At 43.8% G+C, this 25,981-nt stretch overlaps 1 protein-coding gene across 1 annotated transcript in view; it reads right to left on the reverse strand.

Annotated features, from left to right (window-relative positions):
- The window catches only part of DAO (D-amino acid oxidase), a 46,028-nt gene that overhangs the window by 8,178 nt on the left and 11,869 nt on the right, over nucleotides 1–25,981 (reverse strand). The window contains exons 3-5 of the mRNA XM_023733731.1: nucleotides 11,433–11,635; nucleotides 10,662–10,776; nucleotides 911–987 (exon numbers count right to left, since the gene is read on the reverse strand). Coding sequence (XP_023589499.1) covers nucleotides 911–987; nucleotides 10,662–10,776; nucleotides 11,433–11,626 — 386 coding nt within the window. The 5' untranslated portion in view covers nucleotides 11,627–11,635. The remainder of the gene's footprint in view (nucleotides 1–910; nucleotides 988–10,661; nucleotides 10,777–11,432; nucleotides 11,636–25,981) is intronic.

Below are 25,981 nucleotides of genomic sequence, written 5' to 3' on the forward strand. Positions count from 1 at the left end.
GAGAATAAAGTGTCAGAATCAGAACTATAAACGAAGGTCGGAGCAGTCCTGTTCTGTGGGCTCCAAAGGGTACAGCCAGAACCATTGGGTGAAATTCAAAGGGGTGGGGGGAAGGTTTTCAGCTCAATGCAAAGAAAAATTTATATCAGACAAAGCCATCCCTGACACTGTGATATGCAGTGGAGATTGGACATGCATTTGTAGAGGGGCTTCAGGTGCGGGGTGAAGTGAGGAGAGAACCAGAGAGGCATCGGGCTGTACGAGAAAAGTAGAGAGAGGTTTGAGGTCATACAGACTGGGTTGGAATCCCAGCTTGGCCACTTGAAAGTCACCTAATCTCTCTGAAGCTCAGTTTCCTCATTTACAAAATAGGATACTGGCATGGATCTTGCAGGACTTGGGAATCAGAAACAAAGTGGTTGCCAATAGAAGAGACTGAGTAAATGGCAGCTATTATTATAGTTATCTTTGGGTGAATTTTAAGCCCCTTCAGGAGCTGAGATTCTGCAATTTCGTATCTTCTCCCCATCCCCTCGGAGCCCTGGTGGCACAATGGTTAAGTGCTCAGCTGCTAAATGAAAGGTTGGCAGTTCAAACCCACTCAGTGGCTCCATACAGATCACAGCCTAGAAAACTCTCTGAGCAGTTCTATTTTGTTACATGAGGTTGCTATGTGTTGAAATAGATTTGATGGCACCTAACAACAACAACTCCACCCACTCCTCAGTTCAAGGCCCAGGCTGGGTGGGCATCTTCTCTGAAGGAATTGGACAGAGCACCGGGAGACCAGAGGTACCAGATGGCTTGAGATGGGACAGGAAAGTTTGTGTCTCCATCCCTTGCTACCATCTGGACAGGTCTGTCTGGATTGTGGGCTCTCAGCCCCTTTTGCCCATGACAATAACCTTACCTGTAATCTGGAAACATATCCAGCTCTCTGGGGGTCAGCTTTCGAAATCCAAGAACTGTATCCTTCCAAAAAGGTTCCTGCAGAGGAAGGGAGGGGTACAGGGATGGGTGGAGATCAATAACATCTCATATAGAGGTTATTATGTGTCAGGCACTATTCCAAGCATTTACTTATATCAATCCATTTAATCTTCACAACAACACATTCAGGTAAACACTATTCTTATTTCCATTTTACAGATGGACACATTGAGTCTGAGTGAGGTGAAGTAACTTGTTTAAGGTCACACAGCTAATAGGTGGCAGACCTGATATCTGAACCCACACACTTTGGCTCCAGAGTCCACGTCTTAACCACTACACTATAATAAGGGTAAGAGTAAGAGGGAGAGTGAAGGTTAGAAATGGGGGAGGAGAAAGAGACGACAGTGAGGGTCACCAAAGTGTGACAGTAGGAGGTGGCAGAGTGTAAGGTCACACAACCTGGATGGAGATACTAGCTTCACCACTTACCATCCTGAACAGATTCACTGAATTCTCTGAGACTCAGTTTTCTATCTGTGTCATGGAGTTGGTGCTGTGAAAGTAACTGAGATAATGAGGGCAAAGCCCTTATCTTTGTACCTAGCACCTTCTAAAACACTGAATAAACCTTGGACAGCTGGTGGAGGGGGTTCTGGGCACTGAGCCAGACCACCCTCTTCAAGCAGCCTGAGTACATCCTTCAAGCCTATGATGTTCTTCTTAACACATTGGGCACCATGTGGTCACCAACTGTGTATGTTCTCGCCTCAGCTCTGTCACTTTCTAGCTGTGTGACCTTGGACAAGTTGCTTAAATTCTCTAAGCTTCAGTTCTCTTATCTGTAAAATAAGGATAATGATAGCACTTAAACACACACACAAACAGTTGCCACCAAATTGATTCTGACTTATGGCAACACTGTGTGTCAAAGTAGAACTATGTTTCTTTTTTTTTTTCCTGAACATTTTACTGTGGTTTGGGTGAAAGTTTACAAAGCAAATTAGTTTCCCATTCAACAGTTTATACACATTTTGTTTCCTGCCATCAGTTGCAATCCCCTCAATGTGACAGCACTCTGCCTACTTCCTGTGTTCCCCGTTTCCATTTGCCCATCTTTCCTGTCCCTTCCTGCCTTCTGAACTTTGTTTTTTGGCAAATGCTGCCCTTTTGGTCTCGTATGGTTGATTGTTCTGAGGAGCACATTCCTCACGGGTGTTACTGTTCACTTTATAGGCCTGTCTATTATTTGGCTGAAAGGTGATCTCTGGGAGTGGGTTCAATTCCAGGTTAAAAGAGTGTCTAAGGGCCATAGTCTAGGGGGTTCCACAAGTCTCTACCAGACCAGTAAGTCTGGTCTTTTTAATGAATTTAAGTTTTGTTCTAATTTTTCTCCCATTCCGTCCAGGACCTTCTATCATGATCTCAATCACAGCAGTTGGTAGTGGTAGCCGGGCACCATCTAGTTCTTCTGGTCTCAGGCTAGTGGAGGCTGTCGTTAGTGTGGTCCATTAGTCTTTTGAACCAATTGTTTCCTTAAGTCTTTAACTTTCTTCGCTCTTCTTTGCTCCGGATGGGAAAAGACCAATAGTTGTATCTTAGGTGGCCGCTTGCAAGCTTTAAAGACCCCAATTACTGCTCATCAAAGTAGGACGTAGAATATGGTCTTCATGGACTATGTCAGGCCGGTTGACCTAGATGTCTCCCAAGACTATAGTCCTATGCCCTCAAGCCCAGTGACCCAGTCCCTCAGGGTGCTTGGTTATGGCTAAGAAGTTTTCATAACTTTGCCCCGTGTGTGCTCTACTACATACATGAATATCTTGCAGCACATACAAATACGTATGTAGAAGTATCCTCTGCCAAACCTATATATGCTCGTGGGTGTACTCCCATATGCCATTTCACACCTGTTCAGCTTATATATATAACTATGTATCCACCCATAAATTGTTTGTTATTACTGTTATCTCAGGATTGTGTATGTAATAGTACTTACCATTGTTGCCTTTTACTCTTGCATACCTCCTAGTGTCTTCTTTTGCCTTGGTCACATTGTGCTGACATCCTCCTTATTATGTATTGCCTTTTCCTTCATCCAAGTTAATACATGTCTACTATCTAGTTAGTGATTTTCCCTCCTTCCCCTTCTCATCCCTGGTAACCATCAAAAAAATGTTTCTTTCCATGTGTAAACCTTTTTTTAACTTTTTATAATAGTGGTCTCATGCAATATTTGTCCTGTGATTGACTTATTTCCCTCAGCATAATGTTCTCAAGGTTCATCCACATTGTAAGATGTTTCACAGATTCACTGTTATTCTTTAATGTTACACAGTATTCCACTGTGTGTATGTACCATAATTTGTTTATCCATTCATCCATTGATGGGCATTTAGATTGTTTCCATCTTTTTGATATTGTGAATAATGCTGCCATGAACATGGGTGTGCATATATCTACGTGTGTCACAGCTCTTAATTCTCTAGGATACATACCTAGTAGTGAGATTGCTGGATCATATCATATTTCTATTTCTAACTTTTTAAGGAAGTGCCACACTATTTTCCACAGTGGTTGCACCATTTTACAATCCCACCAGCAGTATATGAGTGTTACAGTCTCCCAGAACCCTTGTCGGTATTTGTTATTTTCTTTTTTTTTTTGATCATTGCTATTATTGCTGGGGTGAGATGATATCTCACTGTAGTTTTGATTTGTATCTTTCTAATGGTTAGTGATCACAAACATCTCTTCACATATTTGTTGGCTGCCTGAATATCTTCTTTGGTGAAGTGTCTATTCATGTCCTTTACCCATTTTTTAATTAGATTGTTTGCCTTTTTGTTGTTGAGCTATTAAAGTATTCTATAGATTTTAGAGACTAGACCCTTGTCAGATATGTCATAGCCAAAATTTTTTTCCTCAGTCTGTAGGTTCTTTTTTTTACTCTTTTGGAGAAGGTTTTTGATGCACTTAAGTGTTTAATTTCTAAGAGGTCCCAGTTGTCTAGTTTATATTCTGCTGTTAGTGCATTTTTCGTTATGTTTGATAGTCTATGCCATAAATTAGGGGCCCTAGGTTTGACCCTATTTTTTCTTCCATGATCTTTACAGTTCAAGGTTTTATATTTAGGTCTTTGATCCATCTTGAGTTAGTTTTTGTATATGGTATGAGGTAAGATCCTGTTTCATTTTTCTGCAAATGGATACCCAGTTTTGCCAGCACCATTTGTTAAAAAGACTCTCTCTTCCCTTGTTTAATGAACTTCAGCCCTTTGTCGAAGATCAGCTGTCCATAGGTGGATGGATTTACTTCTGTGTTCTCAATTCTGTTCCATTGGTCTATGTGTCTATTGTTGTACCAGTATCAGGCTGTTTTGACTACTGTGGCTATATAGTGGGTTCTGAGATCAGGAAGTGTGAGGCCTACTTTGTTTTTATTTTTCAGTAATGCTTTGCTTATCCGGAGTCTCTTTCCTTTCCGTATAAAGTTGGTAATTAATTTTTCCATCTCTTTAAAGAATGTTGATGGAATCTGAGTCAGGATTGCATTATATCTATAAAATACTTTGGGCAGTGTTGATATTTTCACAATGTTAATTCTTTCTATCCATGAGTATGGTGTGTTCTTCCATTTATCTAGGTCTAATTTGGTTTCTTGCAGTAGTGTTTTGTTGTTTTCTTTATGTAAGTCTTTTATATCTGTGTTAGGCTAGGTTCTCTAGAGAAGCAAAACTATTGAAGCATACATATATGTATATGTGCATACATATGTATAGAGAGAAAGAGAGAGAGAGATTTATATCAAGGAAATGGCTCACATGGTTGTAGAGGCTAGAAAGTCCCATGTCCATCAGGTGTCAGGCTGGAGGCTTCTCCTGACTCACAAAGCTGCAGGGGCTGATGAACTCAAGATCCAGAGATCAGATGGCAGGCTGCTGGCCCAAGTCCCAGGAACTGGAGGTCAGATGCTCATGAGCTGAATGCAGGATCCAGAGCAGAACAAAAGCCAGTGAGTTCTGCCTGAAAATCCACATACAGTGGATGCAGGCCACAACCTCAAAGAAAATCCCTTTCAACCAACTGGATATTCACAGCAGATCCCATCATGGAGGTGATCACATTATATAGTTCTCATCATGGACGTGATTACATCATTATATGACTGCCAAACTACAGCATAACTGCCAAACCACTGAGAATCAGGGCCCAGCCAAGTTGATCCAAAACCTTAATGATCACAATCCACCCCTTGTCAACTTGGCACCTGAACACATCTCCTTAAACCACACATAATCTCCGAATAAAGACAATTATTAAGTCATACTTGCGCCTAACATGATACAACGAACACACATACAACTGTGTATGCACTAGTCCTGTTTACATCTTATATTTTATAAGTGAAGAAAACAAAAATCTTTGATGCACACATATAAGGCAGAAATACTCCTAACAACTACAGCCTTTGTTTCTGCAACTGATCACGTGGTCATAACTGGTGTTTAGAACTACCATCTCCCACCACCCATTCTGTATTTCCTTTGCCCTCAGGAAGCACGTCAGCTGGTCATGGTTCTTTGCCTGGTGGGGTGACCCAAACCCTCATTTGCGAAGGGTCTGGGTCATTAGTAGTCATGTCAGAATTGGGTTACTGTAGTTTTCCATTGACTTCAATCACAGGACATTGTAGTACTAAGAGACACCCAAGGGATCTCCTGCATTCCAGACAAACTCGCCTTCACCTCCATTATGTAATATCACTCTGATTTCCTCTTAATAATCAGGCTCAATCACACCAGCCAATATGGTAACTCCTTTCTTTGCCTGTTGATCCAGAGGCATAAGGAGCCCAAAGTGGCCAGGGAGCATTCTTAACTTCCAGTTCAATGGAATCAGTGATGTGAGTCCAGGTGGGAGCATTCCTCCCTTTGGAACTGAGACCTCTAGACCCACAGAAAATAAGGTCACAGGAACAGGAAGCAAAGTTTTTATGAGTGAGTCACTAGGGGTAATAGTGAGTGGTACCACTTCCATTTCCACCCCTTGATTCCTGGACCCATGAATCCTGGCTATGGGAGAATTGGCACCATATATTGGACGTTGGTTTAGAGCATAGACAGCCTCCTGGAGAACACTGCTCCAGCCCTGCAAGGTATTGCCACCTAGCTGGTGCTGCAATTGTGTCTTTAGAAGGTCATTCCAACCTTCTATCAAGCCAGCTGCTTCAGGATGATGGGGAATATGTTAAGACCAGTGAATTCCATGATCACGGGCCCATTGCCACACTGTATTTGCTATGAAGTGAGTCCCTTGATCTGAGGCGATGCTGTGTAGGATACCATGACAGTGGATAAGGTGTTCTGGAAGTCCATGGATGGTATTTTTGGCAGAAGCATTGCATGCAGGGAAGGCAAATCCACAACCAGACTAAGTTTCTATTCCAGTAAGAACAAAATGCTGCCCTTTCCATGACGGAAGTGGTTCAACGTAATCAACCTGCCACCAGGTTGCTGAATGATCACCTAGAGAAATGGTGCCATATCGAGGACTCAGTGCTGGTCTCTGCTGCTGGCACACAGGGCACGCAGCAGTGGCTGTAGCTAAGTCAGCCTTGGTGAGTAGAACCCATGTTGCTAAGCCCATGCATAACCTCCATCCCTGCCACTGTGGCCACTTTGTTTGTGAGTCCATTGGGCAATGACAGGAGTGGCTGTGGAAAGAGGATGACTAGTTTCCACAGAATGTGTCATCCTAGCCACTTGATTGTTAAAATACTCCTCTGCTGAGGTCACTCTTTGGTGAGCATTCACATGAGACACAAATATCTTCACTTCTTTGGCCCATTCAGAAAGGTCTATCCACATAGCTCTTCCCCATATCTCTCTTTCAAATTTTCCAATCACGTTTCTTCTGAGTCCCTGACCATCCGGCCAAACCATTGGCCATAGCCCATGAATCGGTATACAATCACACATCTGGCCATTTCTCCTTCCAAGCAAAGTGAACACCCAGGTGCACTGCTCGAAGTTCTGCCCATTGGGAAGATTTCCCTTCACCACTATCCTTCAGAGAGGTCCCAGAAAGGGGCTGTAGTGCTGTCGCGGTCCACTTGCAAGTGGTGCCTGCATATCGCAGAGAACCATCTGTATACCAGGCATGAGTTTTCTCTTCCTCAGTCAACTGATAATAAGGAACTCCCCATAAGACCACAGGTGCAGATTGAGAGATGGAAGGTTATGTGACAGGAATGGAGACCATGGGCATTTGGGCCACTTCCTCATGCAGCTGACTTGTGCCTTCAGGTCCTGCTCGGGTCCAATCTCATGTATACCACTTCCATTTCATGATGAAGTGCTGCTGTGCATGTCCAACTTTATGGCCCTGTGCATCAGAGAACACCCAGTTCATGATGAGCAGCTCAGGCCACATGGTGACTTTGTGGCCCATGGTTACGCATTCAGTCTCTACTAAGGCCCAGTAACAAGCCAAAAGATGTTTCTCAGAAGGAGAGTAGTTATCTGTAGAGGATGGCAGGGCTTTGCTTCAAAATCCTCAGGTTCTGCACTGTGATTCACCAACAGGGGCCTGCCAAAGACTCTAAACAGCATGTCTATCTACCACTGACACTTCAAGCACAATTGGATCAGCTGGATCGTGTGGCCCAAGTGGCAGAGCCACTTGCATGGCAGCCTGAACTTATTGTAGAGCTTTCTCTTGTTCTGGGCCCCACTGAAAACTAGCAGCTTTTTAAGTCACTTGATAAATAGGCCAGAGCAGCACACCCAAATGAGGAATATGTTGCCTCCAAAATCCAAAGAGGCCCACTAGGCATTGTGCCTCCTTTTTAGTAGTGGGAAGCGGCAGATGCAATAACTTATTCTTCACTTTAGAAGTAATATCTCAACATGCCCCACACCACTGGACCCCTAGAAATTTCACTGAGGTGGAAGGCATCTGAATATTCTAGCACACAAACGTTTTACCAGTAAGTGCAGAGTCATTGACACTTCTTCTTTACTAGGTCCAATAAGCATAATGTCATCCATGTAACGGACCAGTGTGATGTCTTGTGGAAGGGAAAGGCAATCAGTTCCCTGCAAACTAAATTATAGCGTAGAGCTGGAGAGTTGATATACCCTTGAGGTAGGACACTGAAGGTGTATTGCTGGCCTTGCCAGCTGAAGGCAAACTGCTTCTGGTGGGTCTTTGAAACAAGTATAGAGAAAAAGACATTAGCCAGATCGATCGATGCATACCAGGTACCAGGAGGTGTATTAATTTGCTCAAGCAATGAAACTACATCTGGAACAGCCACTGGTATTGGAGTCACCACCTGGCTGTTTTCAATAATCCACTGTTGTTCTCCAAGATCCATCTGTTTTTTGCACAGGCCAAATAGGTGAGTTGAATGGAGATGTGGTGGGAATCAACACCCCTGCATCCTTGAAGTCCTTAATGGTAGTAGTAATCTCTGCAATCCCTCCAGGACTGCAGTATTGTTTTTGGTTTACTATTTTCCTAGGTAGGGGCAGTCCTAATGACTTCCACTTGGCTTTTGCTACCATAATAGCCCTTACTCCATTTGTCAGGGATTTAATGTGGGGGTTCTGCCAGTTTCTGAGTATATCTATTCCAATTATGCATTCTGGAACTGTACTACAGGATGGGTTTGGGGACCCACTGGACCTACTGTGAGACGGACATGAGCCAAGACTCCATTAATAACCTGAACTCCATATGCCCCCACTCTGACTGGTTGGCCACAGTGACATTTTGGATCTCCTGAAATTAGTGTCAATTCAGAGCCACTATCCTGTAATCCCTGAAAAGTCTGATTATTTCCTTTTCCCTAATGAATCATCACTCTCATAAAAGGCTGTAGATCCCTTTGGGGAAGGCTGGGAGAAAGATTAACAGTATAAATTTTTGGCAATGTAGTGGGATCCTTCCTCAAGGGGTCCTGGCCTCCCCTTCATTCACAAGGTTGTGGGTCTGTAAACTCACTCAAGCCTGGGAATTGACTGAGGGACCATGATGCTCTATTCTGGTGATTCGAGTTAGACTGCTGTTCACTGGACCTAGAATTCTTCCACTTGTACAGATCAAGTAAATATTTAGTAGATTTCCTATCTATTTCACTCCTAGGGACACCATGACTAAGTAGCCAATGCCATAAGTCCATATGCATCAGACTATTCTGATTACTGCTTTGACTCCGCTCTCCATTATGATAACCATGCCCACCTTGTCTTTATCGATTGAGTGCCATCACTTGGCCCCTACTACCATGAGGTCCAGTCAGCCCCATTGTTGTCAGGTGTCTCAATTCAGTTAGGACAGCTCCCACTGTCAAATCTGACTTACATAAACTAGCAATCACAGCAGTCTTCAAGGATGCTAGGGCTCCCTTCACAAATTTGTTCCTCACTGTTGTGGTAAAAGGTGTATCCTCTGGGCACTCCATGTGTGGGTCTGTAGGTCTAACCTGGTAAATTCTTTCTAACATGCCAACTTCCCTAAGCCTTTTGATACCTTCTTCTACAGCATACCAAGGCAGGTCTGGTACTTCAACTTGATTTAGTGTAGGCCATCATGTAATCTGTTTAAAACAGTCTGTTTTATCTTGATATTACGTTGACTTTCTCTCTATATGGAAGTTCTGTAACTACACCATTTATTCCCTCTTTTTGTTTTGAAGTTGTCATCGTTTACAGATTGACATCTCTGGTTCCCTATTTTCAGTCTTGTCTTTCAATCAGTGTTCGAGCTAGTTCTTTATCCTTTCATTTGATGCTCAGGGTTCCAGGATTGTCCTCTGTATCTGTTTCATCTGGTTTCTTGGGTCTTTGCTGTAGAGGGACAGCACGGTATATCTGACTAAGCCGCCATTTTGGCAAGAAGTCCTTCACAGGGTTTTCAACGGCTATAATCTTAGGGATGTAGTTCACCAGGCCTTTCTTCTAAAGCACCTGAGTGGACTTGGACCTCCAACCTTTTGGTTAGCAGCTAAGTGCGTTAACCATTTGTACCACCCAGGCACTCTTAAAACCGAAAACCAAACCTGCTGTCATCAAATCAATTCCAACTCATGGCGACTCCATGTGTTGCAGAGCAGAACTGTACTCCATAGGGTTTTCAAGGCTGTGATCTTTCAGAGGTAGATTAGCAGGGCTTTCTTCTAAGGCACCTCTAGGTGGACTCAAGCCTCCATCCTTTTGGTTAATAGTTGAGTGCTTTACTGTTTTCACCACCCAGGGACTCCTCAGGGACTCTTAACTCTTGCCTATTGTGAAACTTAAATGAGTCACTAGCCGTAAAGTAGTTAGGACAGGGCCTGGCACATAATAAGTGCTTTAGAAGTTTCTCTATTGATATTTTATTCCATCTTTATGAAATCCCTATGACCTCCAGCAGCACAGGAAACCTTGTGGCTTAAGCACTAAATGCCCACCGCTGCAGAACATGTTTTACATCTGTGCAAAGGGCTAGTTCCTCCTGTTCATCAGAAGATTTTTTGATCTCTGCCAATATAATAACAAAGCTTGAAACAAAAGTATTTTTTTAAAGCAAAAATAGAATTTAAAGTTAACCTATTTTGAACTCAAGAATCTGTCACCTACAAGGCTCAAAGATCCCCCCAGACTCAGGGCCTTGCACCCTCATCTTTGGACAAGGCTCTGCCTTTTGGCTGAGGCTCACCCCCACCGTCAAGGACTTCTCACTCACCGGGAAAGCTTCATGGAAGAGGTTGTAGCCTGAGATTAGGGCCAGGCCCATTTTCTCAGCGTTTGGAGAATGGACATGGCTCAGGAGATAGTTAAAGGTCTGCTGGTTCCAATCCCTGGAAGAGACACCCAGAATCTCGGTCACCTAATACCCCCAGCTGGACAAGGAAGCTCAGAGGGTCAGCTTGCATGAAGCTGTGGCCAAGCTGATGAGGACATGCCCAAAGCCCAGAAATCGCCATGTTCACTCTTGCAAAGGCCCAAATGCCTACAAGACTTCCACCTCTCCCAACTTTCATATACGTATATATATATGCATGTGTGTATACGCATATACAAATACACATATACATGTATATACATATATGAATACACATATACACGTATACACATATATGAATATACATATACATGTATATACATATACACATACACACCCACATATATAAACACAGTAAAACCTGCGAAAGCCACAACTTGTTTAAGGCGGAAACCTGTCAGAGAAGGAAAACTCAAATATTTTCCACTAAAACGAGTGATAGAAAAGTAGTAAGACTGCACCCTGTCAAAGGTGGAGAACTTGCAAGACCTGGAAAAACAAGACAGTCCCATCAAGTTCCGGTTCTCACAGGTTTCACTGTATTTTTGTTTTGTCACGCCAGGTCAGATCGTCTGCAAGGGGCTTGTTCTTGGTGATGGAACTCTGAGGGGGCACTCCCTCTGCAGACTCAGCCTCTCAGGCCCCCGGCTACCCTCTGGGACCCCCACTCACGCCTCCTGTGGGTTGCCGTGGTCAGAGAGGTAGGGCTGCCAGAGGCCGGCAGCCACGTCGGTGGTGGTGAGTGGGGTGAAGCGGTCTGCATAGATCTTCATGTCCAGCGGCTGATGGACGGAGTGGTAGTGCTCGTGGATGCAGAGGGCAGTGGACAGCCCCATGACCCCTGCTCCGATCACCACCACGCGCATCGTGCCAGCCTGCAGGGAGGATGGATAAAGGCGACATCATCACTATCACCTCACCACCATCGCCACACTCTGTAGAGCACTTAGAATGTGCCGGACACCTCTAAACCCGCCACCATCAAGTCAATTCCGACTCATAGTGACCCTAGAGTAGAACTGCCCCAGAGGTTTTCCAAGGTTGTAATCTTTACGGAAGCAGACTGCCACATCTTTCTCCCATGGGCCTGTTGGTGGGTTTGAACAGCCGAACTTTTGGTTAGCAGATGAGTGCTTAACCACTGTGCCACCAGGGCCCCTGTACACCACTAAGCCTTTTTATATTTGACCCTCACAACGACCCCAGGAGGTAAAAATTATCATGTTCTCATCTCACAAATGGAAAAGCGGAGGCACAGAGAGGCAAAGTCACTTACCCAATGTCACACAGTTGGTAAGTGATGCAGCTTTCTCTGGGGAGCATCTCCCGACACCCCCTCCCCAGGCTGGGAATAAAGGCCTAGCAGAGCTCCTGGCCAGCTATAGGCTGGGTTGTCTAGTGGTTAGGACAACAGGATCTGGCTTTGAATCTCAGCTCTGCCACCCACTATTGATCTTGTGCAGGATGCTTCATCAGCCTTTTTATGGATTGAATTGTGTCCTCCTGAAATACGTTTTGTAAATCCTAACCCCCATACATGTAGATATAATCCCATCTGGGAATAGGGTTTTCTTTGTTAATGATATCATATCAGCGTAGGGTGTGTCTTAAGCCAATCATCTTTGAGATATAAAAAGAGCAGATTAGGTACAGAGAAGGAAGCACAAATGGAAGAGAAGATACACGCCACATGAAGATCACCAAGGAACTGAGGAACGAAGTTGAAAAGAGACAAGGACCTTCCCCCAGAGCCAACAGAGAGAAAAAGCCTTCCCCTAGAGCTGGTGCCCTGAGTTTGGACTTCTAGATTCCTAAACTGTGAGAACAAAACCCTGGTGGCGTAGTGGTTAAGAGCTACAGTTGCTAACCAAAAGGTCAGCAGTTCAAATCCGCCAGGCGCTCCTTGGAAACTATAGAGCAGTTCTACTCTGTCCTATAGGATTGCTATGAGTTGGAATCGACTCAAAAGCAATGGCTTTTTTTTCTTTTAAGTGTGAGAAAATAAATTTGTTTGTTAAAACCATCTATTTGTGGTATTTCTGTTATAGCAGCACTAGATAACTAAGATAAGTCTCAAATTCTTTTATAACATGAGAAAAATAGTTCATATTTTGGAGGGTTGATGGAAGATTTAGCAAGACGACAAATGTCAAAAGCTTAACCAGTGCCTGGTGCCACATAAGTGATCAGCTGGCATTTGTGAGGCACCTACTGTGTGCCGTCCCAGTGCTTCACATGCCTCCTTTCATCCAAGCCTCCCAACATTCCTATGAGGTGGGGCTATTGTTCTTGGCCCCATTTTACAGATGAGGAAACTGAGGCCCAGAGGCAAAGTGACTTGCCTGAGATCATACAGTCAGGAAGTGGTGATGCTGGAATCGAATTCCCATTCAAATAAACTCAACAGCCATTTATTGCACACCTACTATGTCCCAGGTGGGCAGCCAGTGGAGGCACCACATCAAGACACATTGTCTGGCCTCAGACCTCAGCTCTTCCCGCATACCCCCTTACGGCCTGCCTTGGGGTGCTGGGCTGGCTGGCCCTCAGAAGTTTAGACAGCCGAGCAGCTTTCGCCCTTGAAGCCACTTGGGTTGGCCCAGCAGGGAAATGTTTTGCCAGCTCCTGCTGAGGGGGAACAAGAGGACTTTTTGTGCCCCAAATGACCAAATTCAGCTTCCCCTCCTCGTGTCTCAAACTCCCCTCCCACAGACCTCAGCTCCTGGCAACTCAGGCCTGTGGCCCTGCATGGCAGGACATTCTCAATATGGCCTAGTTTGGGAAAGGGGGAAGAAACGGCTCCAGTCCATGAGAACTGGACACCAATGGGGTTTCTCCAGCCAAGTCGGGGACAGAATCAACAAACGGGAAGGCATCAGTCTTCTGCAATTCGCCTTCCAGCTGCGGGCCTGGACTTGGTTGGGGTACAGATCCCTTGGGTACCCTTGCACCCTCTCCTCCCTCCTCCTCCATGTTTGCCTTGGAAGCTTCAGTCTCCTTGTCTGTAAAATAGTGGCACCCTGATCGCATGGAGTTGTCGTTAAGGATTAAATGGCAGTCTTGGTGAAATTTCCTGGTAAGGTGCCTGGCGCAGAAAAAGCCCTCAGTAAATAGTCAGTATCCCCCGTTACAACAATAAAAAATAAGAAAAAACACTTGTTTTAAGTCTTCAAAAGAAATAGCAAGTAGCCTCCGTTTGACCCCCAGCACCTTCAAAATAACAGTGGAAAAGGCATTGGACGTAGCAAGGAAGAGCGAGGAGGTGACACAGGCACGCTTGGCTTTATTTCTGCCTTGCTGCGTGACCTTGGCCCAGTCACCTCCCTATCTGGGCCTTCTGATCCTGTCACCACATTGGACTGTCTCAGCGGCGATCAGGGTATCATCTCTGGAGAGCCAACCACTCTTGTACATTAATGATAAGAAGGTAGAGGAGTAGATGGATTTTTCTGGATTTTCCAAATTCCCTGTAATGAATCCAGGGTGACACGGCATGGGGAGGGGCACTATCGGCCCAGGCTGAGAGTTTGACTCTGGACACACCCGCTGTGCAACCTTGTAAAGTTGCTTAACTTGACTGAGGGTGACCAGCCACCCTAGTTTGCCTGGGGCTGAGGGGTTCCCAGGATGAAAAGGCATTCAGTGGTAAATCCAGGAAAGTCCCAGGCAAACCGAGACGAGTTGGTCATCCTAATTGAACCTCGACTTCCTCTTCTGTAAACTTTTAGGGGCTAACGAAGCTTCTTGCCTCATTGTCTCGCCACCTGAATATCAGCTCCAGGAGTGCAAGGACGCTTGTCTTTTTCACTCCTCTATCCCCAGGGCTTAGAATAGTGCATGGTCCGTGGTGGGGGCTCAATGAATGAATGAATGGCGGTCTTGTGAGGATCTAAAGAGAAAATACTTGTGAAGTGCTTGGAGCTCATGAATGACAGTGGTGATTATTATTGTCCCCAGCTTACAAATGAGGGGGTTGAGACACTAAGAGAGCAAGCTAAATCGTTTGAAGTCATAACAACAGTTGGAGGAAGGTGTGGGATGTGAACCCACCTTTGGCTTTTCCAGGGCTCACCACTTTCTACAGTCTCACACCTCCTAGAAAACCAGCAGAGGACTGAGGAAAAAGGTAGCACCTTATATAACAGAAACAGGAGCCCAGTGGCACAGTGGTTAAAGGCTTGGCTGCTAACGGAAAGGTCGAGGGTTCAAACACACCAGCCGCTCCATGGGAGAAAGATGTGGCAGTTTGCTTCCATGAAGATTACAGCCTTGGAAATTCTCTATGGGGCAGTTCTACTCTGTCTTATAGAATTGCTATGAGTCGGAATCAACTTGATGGCAACAGGTTTTATATAACAGAGATGTGTAAGGGGGAAGGAGAGTAATTGAAAGACGCTTAAGAAGCTTTGGGATGGAAAGAAACAGGCTTCCGACCAGCACAGAGTTATCATGTGGAACATCCCCGAGAACAAGGCTGGTTTAGGCTAATGTCAAAGCCACTGGTTAGGACAGGTGGCACAGGCCCAAAAGGAGGGCCAAGGGAGGATCTACAGCAATGCTGAGGCCATGCCTGGCAGAAACTTCCAGCACAAGCTGTCTAGGATAAGCAGGGACAAGTAGAGTGCAGTGCTCAATTTCTTCAGTGTATAAAACTAAAGATGAGCAAGACATTGTTATACAGATGGGGAAACTGAGGCCCAGAGAAGGGGAGTGAGTTAGCCAGAGTCACACGGCTATGGTAAATGGGTTTGTGGACTCTTAGGGGTAAAAAACAGGCATGTGGAACCCCTGAAACTATTGAGGTAATCTTTAAACCTTAAACCAAAAATGCCCCCTGAAGTCTTCTTAAAGCCAAACAATAGTTTAGCTTAACTACTAAAAAAAAAGTCTGCCTTGAGCATTATGCTCTTTTAAGAACTCTCTCTGTGGGATCAAAGTGACAACAGCAACATGAAAGATTAGATAGGAACCTTAAGGGGCAGTGAGTTTATGTTAATGAGGGAGGAACAACTCAGAAAAGGACGGTGAGAATGGTTGCACAACTCAAAGAATGTAATCAATGTTACTAAACTGTACATGTAGAAACTGTTAAAATAAAAAGAGAGAGAGAGAGAATGTTGACAGATTGCAATAAACATAACTAATGTCACTGAAAAATTTGTGTGGAAATTGTCAAATGGGAACCTAACTTGCTGTGTAAACTTTCACTAAAAACTCAATAAAATATTATTTAAAAAAATTTTAAGTTAAAAAAAAAGCAGACGTGGAGGTTGATGGATAGACTGGGTCAAGAAAATAACTGGCAACATAGAGATAACAAAAATAGCAATAAAAACGAGCAGCTCCAACTTTTTTAACTCCTAGTTTGTGTCAGTCATTGTGCTAAGAACTTTATCTAATTTAATCTTCATAACAACCTTGGATGTTACTACTATGCCCATTTTACAGATGAGGCAACCAAGGCTCAGACAAATGAAGACTATGGCCCACGGCACCGACCTGGAAAGCAGCAGAGCTGGAAGTCAAGCCCAGGCCAGCCGGACTCAAAAGTCCATGTGTTTACTGAGTTTCTGTTAATGGTTGTGGAATAATTTGGAAATGGATAGTGGGGATGGTTGTACAACATGATGAGCGTAATCACCGTCACTGAATTGGACACGTAAAAAATGCTGAATTGGCCAATGTTTTGTTTTATATATATATTTACTTACCATAATCAAACAACTAAAAAAAAAAGTCTATGTGCTTAAACCATGCTATGCTGCCCACCACCCCACCCCACGCCCCCGCCAAGGGCAAAACACACGATTTGAAAAATTTGAGGGTCCACCAGGTGAAGAGAAACAGCCCACGGTTCAACATTCTGCATTTGAGAGAACGTAAAATACAACGTTTGTGGGAATTTTTGTTGTGTTGGTGGTGGGAACAGAGTTGGAAAGGAAAAATGTGCATCCTGACTCAATTATCATTAAAAAACAAAAACAACAACACTATGTAAATCAAATTTGACACTGATTATAGCAACTGTAAGCATTCCTGGGTGGCACAAATGGTCAAGCGCTTGACTACTAACTAGGAGGTTGGCGGTTGGAACCCACCCAGAGGCTCCTTGGAAGAAAGGCCTAGTGATCTACTTTGGAAAGATCACAGCCAAGAAAACCCTATGGAGCAGTTCTACTCTGCAACACACAAGGTCACCATGAGTCAGAATTGACTCGATAGCAACTAACAATAACAACAACAACCGGTTATTAAGAACTGGCTCTGTGCTAAGCATTTTACATTCAGCATTTCTTTTAATGCTCAAATTAACCCTGGGAGAGGTGAGTTATGATCCCTGTGTTCCAGGTGAGGAAACTGAGGCTAGGAGAGGTGAAGGGTGGTCCCAGCCACAGCTTCGTCTCTCTGCTGGATGTCTACCCCAAGGCTGGGCCTGTCCTTTCCTCTGTCACCTGCCCCAAGTGCTGACATGGAGCCTTCTCTGAGGACACAGAAGGACATTGAGTCCTGCTGCCCCCTGCTCCCAGCTCAAAGGTGGGTCTGCCACTCACCTGGTGTGACAAACTTCTGGAGAAAACAGGCAGCTGCTGCGGGCGCCGGCTCCTATTTTCTGAGAGGAGGCTTCTGATTCTGGGGTGTCCTGTCCTCAGCCCTCTGCCCGCCGAGCTAGGACTGGTGCACAGGGTCAAAGTCTGGAGCTACGGGCAGGGCACAGTGCGGAGGGGCAGGGCTGGGCGCCGTGCTGCCCACAGGGGCTGGAGCCGGGCCCAGCCTGGAGACCTTACCTCCCCTCATTCCCAGCCCCTGAAAAGTTGCCTGACTTTTCTGGCTGATCCCAAGCCCTTGTGGAGGCGGGGGTTCTTGGAGAGCTGATGGGCACAGGGAGATCTGTCTCCCGGGCCAGCTGGAGCCTCAACTCTTTCTTTCCTCTTCCCGCTGCTGCCACCCTGGGGGAGAGGAGAGCTGTTCCCTGAGATACCATGGGCCTGGTCTGCAGGGTGGGGGCGGTCAGCCTGGCAGCCTCTGAGCAGAGGCCAGAGGCTCAGGATGCAGGCTCCCAGGGCCAGCCCAATGTCATTCTGGAATACTCAGTGGACAAAGCCAAGGACAGACTCGAGGCGACGTCTTTTTGGCCCATGAGGACGCATGGCTCTTTCTCCTATAGTCCAGAGATGCGAGCGGCAGGATGCCAGGTCCCTCCTCGGCCAGGGCTAGACCTGGATCCCCCCGCAATGGTTAGAGCCTAAAGAGCATCAGGTAACTTAGTGTGTGGAGGGGGAGACTGAGGCCCAGAGAGCGGGACCCACCAGCCCTGGGCGATGCATCTTTTGGGTCAGCTACAGAAATCCAGCCTCCACCTCCCTAATATCAGCATCATCAAATAAAAAAGTGAAGATAAAATAAGAAAATACACGCAAAATACTTTGTCGTTGTTGTTGTTAGTTGCCATGAGTTGGTCAACTCATGGCAACACCGATGTGTGCAGATTAGAACTGCTCCATAGGGTTTTCAAAGCTAAAACCTTGCAGAAGCAGATCACCAGGCCTTTCTTCTAAGGTGCCTCTGTGTGAGTTCAACCTGCTAACCTCTTGGCTGGTAGTTGAGCGCTTAACGCTTTGCACCACCAAGGGACTCCTTACACAGTATTTTTTATTTAAGGAAAAAAAAAGGATGGTATGATCTCTATTTATATTCTATATACTTCCATTTCGTTAGAAATTTTTTACAATTCTTATGTAACACTTATATAACACGTGACCTTAGGAAAGTTCCTTTTGCATCTAATTCATCATGTGAGCACTTAAAAATTCACAAATGTTAGTCAGATATCCTCATGGCCTTCCCATTATAGCAATGATTTATGTGGTACTGATTTTGATGTGCCAGTTCTAAATAATTTACTTGTATTATCTCATTTAATCTTGCAAAAATTCTATAAGGTAGGTGCTGTTATTATTATCAAGGAACCCTGGTGTCACAGTGGTTAAAGCGATTGACTACTAATCGAAAGGTCAGTGGTTCGAAACCACCAGTGGCTCGGTGGGAGAAAGATGTGGCAGTCTACTTCTGTAGAGATTTACAGCCTTGGAAACCCTATAGGGTCACTACGTGTTGGAATTGACTTGACGGCAGTGGGTTTAGTTTTGTTATTATTATTCCAAAAAAACTTGAAATTCAAAAACTTGCTCACCAAACCCAACCTATTGCTGTCAAGTTGATTCAAACTCATAGCGATCCTATGGGACACATAGTGTTTCCAAGGAGTGGCTTGTGGATTTGAACTGCTGACCTTTTTGTTAGCAGCCGAGCTCTTAACCACTGCACCGCCAGGGCTCCAAACTTGCTCACAGTATCTATTAAAGCTAAACATATGCCTATCCTAAGACCCAGAAACCTCACTTCTAGGAATATACTAAAGAGAAATGAAAACATACACCAGTCAAAGGCTTGTAGAAGAATGTTCATAGCCCTGAACTGGAAACAACCCAAATACCTATCAGCCAGAGAATGGATAAACAAACTGTGGCAGATTCACACAATTCCTATAATGGAATATTACACAGCAATGAAAAAGAAAAATATTGCTACATACAACAACCTAGATGAATCTTACAGTTGTTACGTTGAGCAGAAGAAGCCAGACACAGAGGAGAACATATTGTATGATTCCATTTGTATTAAATTCAAGGACAGGTGAAACTAATCAATAGCGATGAAGGTCAGAAGGGTGACTACTTCTGGGGCAGGTACTGACTAGAAAGGGGCACAAGGAAATTTTCTGGGATGCTGAAAATGTGTCCCTTAATCTGGGTGGTGCTTACATGAGTAAATGCATATAAAAATTCATCAAACTGCACATTTGAGATTAACATTAGTGTATCTGACATGTAAACGTCCCTGGATGGTGCAAGTGGTTTGCACGTGACTACTGTGGTCATTAAGGTTGTGTCAGCTTAGCTGGGCCATGACTCTCAGTGGTTTGGCAGTTATGATGTAGTCTGGCAGTCATGCAATGATGTGATCACCTCTGTCATGGATTGAATTGTGTCCCCCTAAAATATCTGTCAACTTGGCTAGGTCATGATTCCCGTATTGTATGATTGTCTGCCACTTTGTCATCTGATGTGATTTCCCTATGTGTTGTATATTCCATCACTATGATGTAATAAGATGGATTAGTGGCAGTTATAGTGATGAGATCTACAAGATTAGATAGTGTCTTAAACCAATCTCCTTTGAGATATGAAAGAGAGAAGCAAGCAGAGAGACATGGGGACCTCATACCACCAAGAAAACAGTGCCAGGAGCAGAGCGCATCCTTTGGCCCTGAAGCTCCTGTGCTGAGATTCTCCCAGACCAAGGGAAGATTGATGACAAGGACCTTCCCCCAGAGCTGACAAGGAGAGAAATTCTTCCCCTGGAGCTAACACCCTGAATTTGGACTTGTGGCCTGCTAGACTGTGAGAGAATAAATTTCTCTTTGTTAAAGCCATCCACTTTTGGCATTTCTGTTATAGCAGCTCTAGATGACCAAGACAACCTCCATGATGAGATTTGATATAATATGATCACCTCCATGACAAGATCTGCTGTGAGTAGCCAATCAGTTAAAAGGGATTTTCCTCGGGGGTGTGGCCTGCATTCAATATAGGTGGACTTTCTGGCAGGGCTTGTGGGCTTTTACTCACTCTGGATCTTACACCTGGCTCCTGTTCATCTGACCTCCGGTTCTTAGGACTTAGCTAGCAGCTTACCTGCCATCTTGCCCACCAATCTTGGGATTCATCAGTTTTCGCAGCCTGTGAGCCAGAGCCCTGCTGTCTAACTTTCCGATGTTGGTTTGACAGTCACTGCAGCTATGTGAATCAGAAGAAGCCTCCAGTCTGACCCACGGGCTTGCGACATTCCAGCCTCTACAAATGCGTGGCCATTTCCTTGATATAAATCTCTCTGTATATAATTCTGCTCCAAAAGACCTCTTTAAAGTGTTAAAAAGCAAAGATGTCATTTTAAGGACTAAGATGCACCTGACCCACCTCATAAGCATGCGAAAGCTGGACAATAAATAAGGAAGACCAAAGAACAGATGCCTTTGAATTATGGTGTTGGCAAAGAATACTGAATATACCATGGACTACCAAAAGAATGAACAAACCTCTCTTGGAAGAAGTACAGCCAGAATGCTCCTTAGAAGCGAGGATGGTGAGACTTCATATCACATATTTTGGACATGTTATCAGGAGGGACCAGTCCCTGGAGAAGGATATCATGCTTGGTAAAGTAGAGGGTCAGCGAAAAAGAGGAAGACCCTCAAGAAGATGGATTGACACAGTGAATGCAAAAATGGGCTCAAGCATAACAACGATCGCGAGGGTGGGGCAGGACCAGGCAGTGTTTCTTTCTGTTGTACATAGGGTCACTGTGAATCAGAACCAACTCAACAGCACCTAACAACAACAACAGCAAATATACATATTTATATGCTTTACTGGTTTCACTTCTCTACAAAAACCAGACTAAGACAACTACTAACATAAAGGTTGGTGGTTCGAACCCACTCAGTGGCACCATGAAAGAAAGGCCCGGCAATCTGCTTCTGTAAAGATAACAGCCAACAAAACCCTACAGAGTGGTTCTATTCTGTAACACATGGGGTTGCCGTGAATCTGAGTCAACTTGATGGCAATGGGTTTGGTTTGGGTTGTTTTGGTTATTTGACATGTTACAACATGACTGGACCTGGACGACATTATACTAAGTGAAAGAAGCCAGACACAAAAGGTCACATACTTTATGATTCCATTTATATGAGATGTCCAGAATAGGCAAATCTATAGAGACAGAAAGTAGATTGGTGGTTGTTCTGGCTGCGGGGAGGGGGTACTGGGGAGGAACTGCTATTAGGGTTTCTTTTGGGAGTGATGAAAACATTCTAAAGTTAGATAATGGCAATGGTTGTATAACTATGAATAAACTAAAAAACATTGAATTGTACACTTTAAAAGAGTGAATTGTATGGTATGTCAAGTATGTATCAGTACATCTGTTACTAAAAAAAGAAAATATTAATGTATTTGACACAATCAGAAAGAAAGAATGAAGGAAGGAATAAAAGGAGGGAGGGAGGGAGGGAGGAAAGAAAAGGAAGGAAGGAAGGAGAGAGGGAGGAAGGAAGGAGGGAGGGAAGGAGGAAGGAAGGAGGGAGGGAGGAAAAAAGGAGGGAGGGAGGAAGAAAGGAGGGAGGGAGGGATGAAGGAAGGAAGGAAGGAAGGGAACTTATCCATAGTCGTACTGCCCACAAGCAGAGGCCCAGACTTGAACCCAGACTAGAACTGCCAGATTTAACAAAAGAAAATCCAGGGGGACCGTTATTTAATCTGGGGACTCTCACCCAGGAGCACTCAGCCACCACGGAGACAGCTTAAAGGAGAGCTGGAGAAGGGCCTGAGGCACCAGTGTCACCTCAGGTAGGGCTGGAGGTGGGCTATGGTTATCAGAGTCCTATGCTGCGGGCCAAAGTCATATTTAGTATTATTTAATTTTGGAAAATGGGGTGGGGGGTACACCTATTGTTCTCATAATATAAATTACAGAAAAGTTCCACAGAATCTTCTTGGCTATTGGGATAAGTAGTAGATATTCCTCGGGAGGGAAACCAAATTTTTATCTTAATCAGAAGGGGGTATGAGTTTGTTTTTTTTTAAAAAAAAAAAACGGAAAAGAAGAAGTTGGAAACACTGATCTGGGTGAATCTGTCCATTTTACAGTTGAGCAAACTGAAGATGAAAGAGAGAAAGGAATGTGTCTCAAGTTCCACAGGAGTGTAGAACTCACTCAGAGAGCCAGGCTGGAGGCTTGGCCTGGTGATCGCAAGGCCCTTTCCGCTGTGTACTCTGAAGTCCAGAGTTCACCCATTCTACTAAGCAGGCTGCATCTCAGACCTTTGGATCCCATGTTTGTTTATCTGGCTGGAGTTGTAGAGTCCAAGACCCTTCTGACCCACTACCTGGTTGATCAACAACGTGGCCTCCTAGTAGCTCTGAAATACCCTCAGGAAAGGGTAGAGGGATCATTTACTTAGAAATTTCTGTGTGGGACCCAAAATTTGGGGGACAAGTAAGGTTACAGAGTAACTCACACAAGTCAGAATGGACTGGATGGCAACTTGTGCGGTTTTTTGTTCTCTCTAAAATGAAATTAGCTTTATTATAACTTTTCTGATCATTAAGGTAATAGCTGTGACAATGGACTCAAACATATCAACGATCATGAAGATGGTGCAGAATTGGGCAACGCTTCAGTCTGTGATACATGCATAAGGTCGTCAAGAGTCGGAGCCAACTCAAAGGCAGCTAACACCAGCAAGTGACTGTCATAGGATACAATGCACAGTACATTGTTGTTCTTAAGTGCCATCAAGTTGGTTCTGACTCATAGCAACCCTCTGTACAACAGAAGGAAACGCTGCCCATTCCTGTGCCATCCGCATGGTCATTGTTATGCTTGAGTCCATTGTTGCAGCCACTGTGTCAATTCATTACAGACTGCAGAAGTTGGTAAAAATCTTCAATTTCTTCATGTTTGGCCTTAGTGGTTGGTGCATAAATTTGAATAACAGTCATATGAATTAGTCTTCCTTGTAGGTGTGTGGATATTATCCTATCACTGGCAGTGTTGTACTTCAGGATAGACCTTGAAATGTTCTTTTTGATGACTAATATGATGCCATTCATCTTCAATGTGTCATTCCTGACATAGTAGACCATATGACTGTCTGATTCAAAACGGCCAATACCAGTCCATTTCAGCTCACTAATGCCTAGGATATTGATCTTTATGCATTCCATTTTTGACAATTTCCAGTTTTCCTGGATTCATACTTCGTACATTCCATGTCCCAATTATTAATGGATGTTTGCAGCTGTTTCTTCTCATTTTGAGTCATGCCACACCAGGAAATGAAGATCCCGAAAGCTTGACTCCATTCATGTTACTAAGATCGACTCTTCTTTGAGGAGGCAGCTCTTCCCCAGTCGTATTTTGAGTGCCTTCCACAGTACATGGCCAACAAGTATTAGCTCATTCAGCTATCTCTTGTCAAGATCCCCTACCCCTCAAAAATCAGGTTTGGATTTTGATGAGGATTACATTTAATTTTTTAAAAAAAACACTGCTGTCGAGTTGATTCCAACTGACAGCAATCTTAGGGTTTCCAAGGCTGTAAATCTTTACTGGAGCAGATTGCCACATCTTTCCCCAAGGAGTGGCTGGTGGGTTCGAACTGCCAACCTTTTGGTTAGCAGCTGACTGCTTTAACCACTGAGCTACCAGGGCTCCGCAGTTGAATTTAGAGAGATTGATATCTTGCCTTATTGAGTCTTCCACCTGAAAGCAAAATCTCTTCACCTCTCCATTTATGTTTTCTTTTTTGACCTTCGGTAGAGTTTTATAACTTTTCATGTTTTTCTTCCAAAAATGGAATCACTGTCATATACTGTTTTGTGACCTGCCTTTTTTTTTTCCTACTTAATGTTTTATGAACAACTTTCTGCAGTATTATATTACTTTGTAACATTTTTATATGGTGGCTGTGTTCGTTATCTATTGCTGCATAACAAACTACCTCAAAACTTAACAACTTATGAAGGCAGAGCCAACATGGCACTATAGACAGAAGTGCCATGCTGTCTCTCTGCAGCAAAGACCCAAAACAATAAGTAAAACAGATACAAACATCAATCCTGGAACCCTAAACACCAAACAAAGGAATACAGAACTCGATCAAACACCAAATGGAATAAGAAAATGACAGAGAACAAAGAACAAGGAGTGCAACGGAGTGGAGGCTCCATAACAGCTCACATAATACAGCATCAGCCAGATAGCAACCTACATAACGAACTCTGAGGGATAAAACAAAACTAAAAAATTTACAACAGGTAACCAGAGAGGTCAATCTGTAAATGATAACGTCAGAAAAATAAAAGAAGGAATAAACAGTATAGGTATAGAACTTTCAAAAGGAGAAGAAATCAAGGTGTTATCAAGTAATAAAAGACTGATTTAATGTAGGAAGATGGGGTAAATTTCAAGGTAACCACAAAGAAAGTTAACAAACCTACTCATCAAAAGAAAGAAGAAAAACATAAAGTCTCGGTAAACACAAATCAAAAACGAAAGAAATGAAAAAACACACAAACGAAAGGAATTCAGCACAGGAGAATAAGAGGAACAAAGAAAATGTCAGCACCACAAAAAAAAAAAGCACTACAAAATGACAGCAATAAACTCACACCTATCAATAATCACACTGAAAATAAATGGCTTAAATGCACCCATAAAGAGACAAACAGTAACAGAATGGATAAAAAAACAGGACCCATCAATATGCTGTCTACAAGAGACACACTTTAGAAACAAAGACATAAATACATTAAATATCAAAGGATGCAAAAAATATATCAAGCAAACAGCTGCCAAAAGAGAGGAGGAGTAGCAATACTAATCTCAGATAAAATAGACTTTAAAACAAAACCCACCATAAAGGACAAAGAAGGGCACTATATAATGATTAAAGGGATGATCCATCATGAAGACATAACCATAATAAATATCTACACACCTAATAAAGGGCTCCAAAATACATAAAACAAACTCTAACAGCACTGAAAAGAGAAATTGACAGCTCCACAATAATAGTAGGAGACTTCAACACACCACTCTTGAAAAAGGACAGAGCATCTAAAAAGAAACTCAACAAAGATACAGACGATCTAAAGACCACCATCAATCAACTTGACCTCATAGACATATATAGAACGCTCCACCCAACAGCAGCAAAGTACACATTCTTATCCAATGCACATGGAATGTTCTCCAGAATAGACTACATCTTAGGCCACAAAGCAACCCTCAACAAAATCCAAAACACTGAGATAATACAAAGCATCTTCTTTGATCACAACACCATAGAAGTTGAAATTAATAACAAGAAGAGCAAAGGAAAAAAATCAAATACATGAAAACTGAATAATACCTTCCTTAAAAACCACTGGATCCCCCCAGACACTCTTTTAGCTCAGTGTGAAGTTACCTCCGAGGTTCACTGTTCAGCCTGGGAGTGGACAGCCCCGTAAAACCAAATGAGACTACCGAGGTACAGGAGTCCAGTGACAAGGGCCAGAAAGCAGAAGGGGACAAGGAAGCTGGTGATAGGGAAC

The sequence above is a fragment of the Trichechus manatus genome, unplaced genomic scaffold, assembly GCF_000243295.1.
Source record: "Trichechus manatus latirostris isolate Lorelei unplaced genomic scaffold, TriManLat1.0 scaffold00061, whole genome shotgun sequence".
NCBI classification, from domain to species: Eukaryota; Metazoa; Chordata; class Mammalia; order Sirenia; family Trichechidae; genus Trichechus; species Trichechus manatus.